Source organism: Pseudocercospora fijiensis (genome assembly GCF_000340215.1).
Source record: "Pseudocercospora fijiensis CIRAD86 unplaced genomic scaffold MYCFIscaffold_9, whole genome shotgun sequence".
Classification (NCBI taxonomy): Eukaryota; Fungi; Ascomycota; class Dothideomycetes; order Mycosphaerellales; family Mycosphaerellaceae; genus Pseudocercospora; species Pseudocercospora fijiensis.
The window spans coordinates 1,062,154-1,069,408 of record NW_006921540.1 but is presented as its reverse complement, the minus strand read 5'-3'; the positions used below and the strand labels follow the sequence as shown (position 1 = coordinate 1,069,408).

The 7,255-nt window shown below is 48.0% G+C and overlaps 2 protein-coding genes across 2 annotated transcripts; one reads left to right on the top strand and one right to left on the bottom strand.

Annotated features, from left to right (window-relative positions):
* Positions 1 to 2,782: 2,782 nt before the first annotated feature.
* MYCFIDRAFT_178564 (uncharacterized protein) lies at positions 2,783 to 3,729 on the top strand (the record flags this gene model as incomplete). The annotated part of the gene is made up of 2 exons (XM_007932620.1): positions 2,783 to 2,828; positions 2,870 to 3,729. 2 exons carry the CDS (start codon positions 2,783 to 2,785, stop codon positions 3,727 to 3,729), a joined length of 906 nt encoding a protein of 301 aa, XP_007930811.1.
* Positions 3,730 to 5,647: 1,918 nt separating this feature from the next.
* On the bottom strand, positions 5,648 to 7,228 carry MYCFIDRAFT_124076 (uncharacterized protein; the record flags this gene model as incomplete). Its single annotated transcript, XM_007932619.1, has 2 exons — positions 5,648 to 6,172; positions 6,248 to 7,228. Coding segments are annotated over 2 exons (1,506 nt in total), but the record flags the coding sequence as incomplete, so codon positions are not given.
* Between the last annotated feature and the right edge of the window lie 27 nt (positions 7,229 to 7,255).

Genomic DNA, 7,255 nt, shown 5'->3' with positions numbered 1-7,255 from the left:
CTAGTTAGCTAGTAAGCTAGATAGTACCTTCGAGACCCTCAACCTAACTATCCCCTTTATCGACGATTTGCTAGAATAGTACAAAGTAGGGCACAAAGCGATCCGCTTTATACTATATGCTATACCTAGTAAGAGGTAGAGGCTACTAAGCAGTAAGGGTAGTAAATAGAATAGTAAAGAAGAAGAAGAAGTTAAAGTTAGTAGTAGTAGTAGTAGTAGTAGCGATAGTAATAACGGCGAAGGCGGGGTTAGTTAGCAAGAACAACGCCCTCCTTCGGTAGAAATCGAGTCTCCTTAACAACTAGCCTATAACTTTAGCAATAACGACGAATACAGTAACTAGTCCGAGTTAGAGGTAGAGGCTTATAAACCTAGATCGTACGCAACTATCGAGAACCCCGAAAACCAGGTATTTAATAGTATTGTAGCAGCCGAGGACTATATAGATACATTCGCACTAGAGAAGGGGTTTAAGCTTAGAAGGACCGGCTATAAGCGCAATAAGGACTATACTTACTAGACCTTCTTACTGCGCTACGCTAAGTATTTAATACCGGCATCACGCGAGACGGCAAAGAAGAAGCGTAACGAGAGAAGGCTTCTTTATCCTACTGCTAAGACTCGTAAAGGCCGCTTAAAGAAGTGTGATTGCCCTTAGTCTATAGCCCTTACTACGGACGACTAGAAGGACCCCGACAATAGCACCTAGTCTCTTACATTTAATAGCTCTAACTACAACTATCTAGCAGTCTATCTAATAGCGCTAGCTAATTACCGCCGCCGAGCTCGTACGATAGAGATTGTTAAGGCTATATTGCAGTTAAGGTCTATAGGCGTTACTAATCGATAGATTAAGGCCGCTATTAAGCTCCGTTTTGGTAGTAGTAGAGACTAGCAATCGCCTATCGTACCTGCTACTTTACGAGACATCTCAAATGCCTAGTAAAAGGCTAAGAAGTTGCGACTCGCTAGTAAGTTAGTAGTCGATAAGACGATCGAGGACCTCCTATAATAGAACTACTTCGTATAGAAGGGTATTAGCACTAGACTAAGCGGTAAGTAACGGCTAGAATAGCTATATTTCTCGCACCCTAAGATAATTAATATCTATAAGAACTGTCCGGATATTATAGTTATAGATTGCACCTACAAAACTAACGAATACGGCTTACTATTGCTTGTAATCGCCTTACTTAATTAGTTTAACTAAACCTTCCCTTTAGCGCTTATATTTATGCCTAGATAGGCAACTAAACAGTATTCTATAGCTATTAGCTATATATAGGAGTTGCTATTAGAATACGGTGTAGAAGAGCTACGGCTTATAATCCATGACCGTAATAAGGCACTAATTAAGGTACTAGCAAGCGACTAGACTTATTTGTATATATAGCTCTACCGCTAGTATATTAGACGCGTAGTAGAGGCTAATGCGAAGGCCTTCCTTAGTACTAGGCTACCTAATCTATCGACAAGGCGGAGGCTATTAAGTGTAGCTATATAGGACTTTATAGACCTATTTAACAAGGCTATTAACTCGCCGTCGGTTAAGTCGTTTATAACTAACTCGAAGGCCCTCGAGAGCGGCAAGATTGCCGCTAGTAAAGGTAAGCTTATACGAGACTACTCGGACAATAAGGACTAGCAAATACTAGCTAGTTATATAGCTAATATATAGTAGATTTACCGATAGCACTATGTCAAATACTAGATTAATAGGATACGCTATTTTAGCAATACAACAACCTCGCTAGTAGAAGGTTATTACGCTAGCATTAAGGCATAGTTAACGACCTATAAGAATAATATCTATAGCTTTGTTAACCGGATAGTGCCTTATTTCTAGCACTAGGTTAACCGCTATTAAGCAATAGTTAGACTCGAGATTATACGACTAGTAACGGTATTCTTAAACGACCCCCTCTATGCCGAGGTTGTTAGCTATATTAGCACCTTCGCTCTACGGAAGGTAGCCGAGCGAAGGGCTCTCGTACGTAGTAAGCTCGAGAAGCGGAAGTCTAATAGTTATAGGCTATTAGTGTACACCTAGTGCTATCGAAGGGTCTATAGCCTAAATTGTATATACTAAATGCTAATAATCGAGGAGTCTATAGCCGGTATTCTTACTATCGGCTAGTTTAATAAGTACTAGCGAATACTAAGGAGCGATTATAATAGCAACGAGGCTACTACTACTTACTATACCTTAGAGCTACTTAAGCGGATTAATAAGCGGCTTATACGGTCGACTCGGCGTAAGGCAACTAGACCTAAGCTTATTAAACAAGCCGCTAAGGCTATAGACTAGCAAGAAGCGATAAGATAGGCTAAGCCTAGAAGGCCTATTCTACCTCTACTACTACTAGTACTACGGCAACCTTTACGTAAGGGTTGTATATGCAAAACGGCCTATAGGAGGTGCAAGTGCGTTAAAGACAACGTAGACTGCTACGTAGGCTGCTATAAGCATAGGTAGTGCGATAGAGACCCTATATCTACTTATTTACCTATATAGGGGCCTCCGCCCTCTCCGAGGACTCTACTAGTACCTACGGCGCTAGTAGGTATCTTAGGCTATACTGATTTAGTATAGCAGGAGCTATACGTTAATGCGAGGGTAGTAGAACCTTATTTGCTAGGTAGGTAGTATACCTAGAACAGTTAGGATTAGCTATAGTATCGAATTCTACGTCTATTATTTACTTAATTCTTCTTTCCTACGTTATTATTCTACTGAGCAGCTAGCAAGGGCATCACATGTCTTCATGCGATATTATTCTATATGGATTACTACCAATTTGGTCTCACCGAGACCGGAGCGGCCCTAGGTCCGTAGATTCTCGAATAGCCGGGGTGGATTCTCGAATAGTCTCGCCCGTGCCTGCCTGGCACGAGCACATCTCATCGCATCGCGGAGCACATCAAACCATGTCAACCTCAGCGTATCAGCTATTCCTGCTCGCCGACCACCTCAAGCTCTCCCTCCTCGAGCGCCAACGAGCCATAAGCCTAAACATCGAATCGACCCGACAAGACCGCCACATTCGTCGATCCCTCTCCCAGTTCCAAGACGGCATAGAACAGCTCGAATCGCAATCCACAGATCTGGGGGAAGCCGAAGACGACACCTCAGATCTCGCACGACTAAAGACCCAATATGCCGACCTCTACTCGCAATTCCACGGCTCGGCGCCTCCTTCCGCAGAAATCAAGAAACCCAACCCAGCATTAGCCAGCGACTTCGCCGCAGCACAATCGAGACCCAGCAGAACAACATCATCACTGCAGAAAAACAACAAAAACGTGCGATTCCACGACAACCCAGACGAACATGACGCAGAAGCACAAGCCCACCGCGCAGCCGCCCTCTTCTCCGACCACCAAAGATACCGCGACGAGCCTGAAGCACCCGATCAAAGTCGCATGGACAATCCGCAAATTCACACCTATCATAAACAAGTCCTGCGAGAACAAGACGATCAGTTGGAAGTGTTGGGTCAGAGTATCGGTCGGCAACGCATGCTGGGGATACAAATGGGCAATGAGCTGGATGAACAGGTCGAGATGCTGGATGATGTGGAACGAGGTGTGGATCGGCATTCGGCGACTTTGCAGCGTGCGCAGAAGAGGTTGGGCACGATTGCGAGGAAGGCTAAGGATAATTGGAATTGGGTGACGATTACGATTTTGATGATGATACTTGTGCTGTTGATTGTGGTGTTGAAGTGAGTGAGTGCCCGGGAAGAGCGATTGATTATAGAGGAGGGGAATATGGACCTGATCAAGGCGCTCCCGGTCCCAGCAGCATGTATTTTGATTTCACGAAGTCTGATGATTAATGAATGCCATTACACATGGGGTCGCACGTTGCCACGTTGGACTCTATGATGGAAATTGTGTGTAAAAGCTATAAGCTATATGTATCTACGGACCAGGAATGGGTATGGTGCACCAGAAGTATCAATCGACGCGACGAAATCCTGTCCGCATTCTCCAGACTCAAGTACCAATATCCGTATCAGACCCTCAGATATTGACGGTAAAGGAACATTCAGAAATGAATGAGGAAGTGGAAGTGGCACGTTCTCGTCAAATTCCAGCCCCAAGGAGCTGCTATCCTGACGCTGTACTGAATCAGTGTTGACCATTGGTGAAGCAGTTGCAGATCTGGTGTAGTGATTCTTTTCGATGTTTCGTTCTGCTTATGTCGAGCACAGAAGTTTTTGAGGTTTGTAGAGAATGATACAAGCAACGTCGTTAGTCCTCGTTCTCATCCCGAGGTTTTATAGCCAGCATTGTACCAGGTGGATCCCGACAGACTTCTGGTAAGGAAATGAGAGCTGTATCCAGAGCAGAGTCCTGACCATCTAGCGCAAAGACCGGACGACCCATCCGTCTCAGGTCGCATTCGTTCAAGATCGTCGAGCGTCTATCGGACCTAAAGCATATCAACACGGAAAGCTGTGAGTGAAATGTTGCTGTCTCGATGAGAACCCCTGGGGAACCGCGAATGCCTGCGCAAGAGTGTATCAGGGGTCAGTGCCAGGATGAGAGGGACAAAGGCAACACGAGCGTCAGCCTCGCGGTGAGAAGACTCAACCAATTCAACCACCTCAAATCTTCAAAGAGTGGCTACCTCCTCCAAACCCCATGGCAACAGCAACGAAAAAAGCTTTGCCCTTGGATCTTAGAATGGCCGTAGACACAAGGCTACAGTTTCTGAAACACAACCTGGTTGACCCCGGAACCTGATCAAGATGGCTAAGGCCACAGCCTTGCATAAGAATCTCCATTACACTGGAAGCCAGAACATGCCCGGGCGTAACAAGGGTCACTTTGCCGCGATCCGAGATTGATCATCCTCAGCGACCTCGTACGGTGATCGCGATGTCTACCATGTGATCTGGCACTCCTTTGCATCTCGAGATTGTGGCATGATTATTCTCTTTGAGAGAGTGCGAGAGCTGGTAGTATGGCTGAGATGAGACAGGGCTACTGTAGCAGATTCGACCACTGTAGCCGAAGTTGAAGGGAACCGGTGAGGCAGTGTTTGTTACAGTATGCTGTGCAGTGCCTTCCAACTGATAAAATGCCGAGTTTTGAAGGGGAGGGATTCGATACCATTGATTGGAAAAGGTATCCAGTGCCTCGTTCAACTCCGGCGGTGTCCATCGTCCAAATCTGGCAGGTCCAAGTGTTGAGAAGGCAGGGCGATCAACGCAGCACTTATCATCATTATCAGTATGAGTTTCATCATTGAGGTCAGTCGCATGCCAGGATTAGTCTGAGCCACGGTCAGAGACAAGAAACTCCCTTGCTTAGCCGGATTGTGCGACGACGCAGATGAACCAGGCGTGTCGACGAGACACCGGAGTCTATCATCGTAATGACCTCTTCATCCAGTCAATCATGGGCTTCTGTACCTCTGTGTAGCGAGAAATAGTACAGATGTCGGAAGCTCTCGAGACGTTGCTGTCATCAGCTCTACTTGGTTGTCTCATCGACCTCTAAAGCGCCCTCGCCCGCCGCCTCTGCCTCTGCCACCTCGTCCACCCCTTCCTCGCCCTCGATCGGACCCTCCTCTACCGCGACCGCGTCCTGAGCCAAATGGCTCTGGTTCTTCTCGGGGTCCTAATTTTTGGCGCTGCTCTAGCTCTTCCTCACTGATCGCAAGAGCATTTGGTATTTGCAAGAGACTGCTGTATGCAGCTGTCTGTGGGTTGGGATACTCCAAAACTTGCTGATAGCGTGGGTCTTGAAAGTCTCCACCATCGTAGACAGGTGCTGTGACCCGAAAGTTCTCAGGTATGGTCAATTCATTCTCGCTGATGTGCTCATCAACCCATTTCCGTTGCTCGTCAATAAGCACACGATATTCTGCTTGTGTCTTGGAAAAAGGCACTCGAGCATCGGGATTGCCGAATTGGGGAGGCTCAGTCAATGAGAAGGCCCTTTGGATTGCCAGCCACTCCCTATCGTACTGCAGCTTGAGGGGCTGAGTCCGGTCTACATTCGCTTCACTGGGGATCGCCATCAGTTGCAAAAAGTGGCGGTTCGGTAAGCACTTGTCCAGAGCCAGGAAGTTTGTTTCAACATTTGAGATTTCCTTGGGATGCTCCATTTCTTCGGGAGGCGGCGGACGATTGAACGCTGCTGGAAGCGCGGCTCGAGCCTCTGCAAGAAGCGCATCGTGCGCTCCGGTTGCTGCTTCAGAATTGTGCTGGCCCTTGGCTGCGGGCGCTGGGACCTCCCCATTGTCCTCCAATGCCAAATCAATCTCATCGGGGTTCCCAGATGACTGCGCTGCTGATTTATGTGCTGTTCCGGATGCTGCAGGTTCTGTGATGTCGTCGTCGAGGTCCAGTTCAATCTCATCAGCATTTTCGACCATGTGCGATTCTTGGTCGCCGTTGGCGACATCGTCGTCATCGAGGTCAATCTCGTCGCTGTTGGTCTTGGTCGCCATCGTTGATGTTCCATTTGCGACGGTCGACGAGTCTCCATCCGGCTTGTTGTGGTGGATGAGCGCTGCGTACTTGCAGTGCAGGTGCGCACTGAACCAATAGCTGGGCCTCAACCTCGCGAGCACTTGCTTGGCTGCAATACTGCCGAGCCTACCGCTTTTTGCATCCTCCTCCAAATGCGGCTTGAACCTGAACAGTTGTTTGTGGTTGCCTTTCCACTCAATGCCCTGCGGCCAGTCGTGACTAATGGCCACGTCGACCTGGGTACGGATGTGCAAGAGCTTTCGTACATCCAGCTCTCGAACGTGATAGACACTCTTGAGATCTGACGCGTTGTATGGGAGTCGCTCGAAGTGAGGCTTTCGATAGTCGAAGCCTTTCCAGATGCCGCTCAGGCCAGCAATTCGCAGCGGTCCGAGCTGCAGCACGTTGGCCGCACCCATATAGTAGATGTTTGGCGCGACCCAGCCTCCATAGTACAGCTCGGTGAGATAGCTGCTCGCTTCATGGTTGCCGCCCACGAAGATGGTGAGGTATGGAGCGAGTCGTTGTCCGGAGTAGTATGCATGGAAGTCGCACATGTCGCGGTATTTCGCAGGCATGCTGATGGTGTTCAGATCGAAGGCATTGCGCACTGATTGAAAGTCGCCGCCGATGATGAGCACGTCGATGCCCTCCCATGCCTTCTGCTTGCACGCCTCTTCGACGGAGGCATAGATGGCGTGCAAGGTTCCATGGCCGCAGCCTTCGACGGCGATGCGAAGCTCCGAGCCCATTTGGAGTGTTGCCAT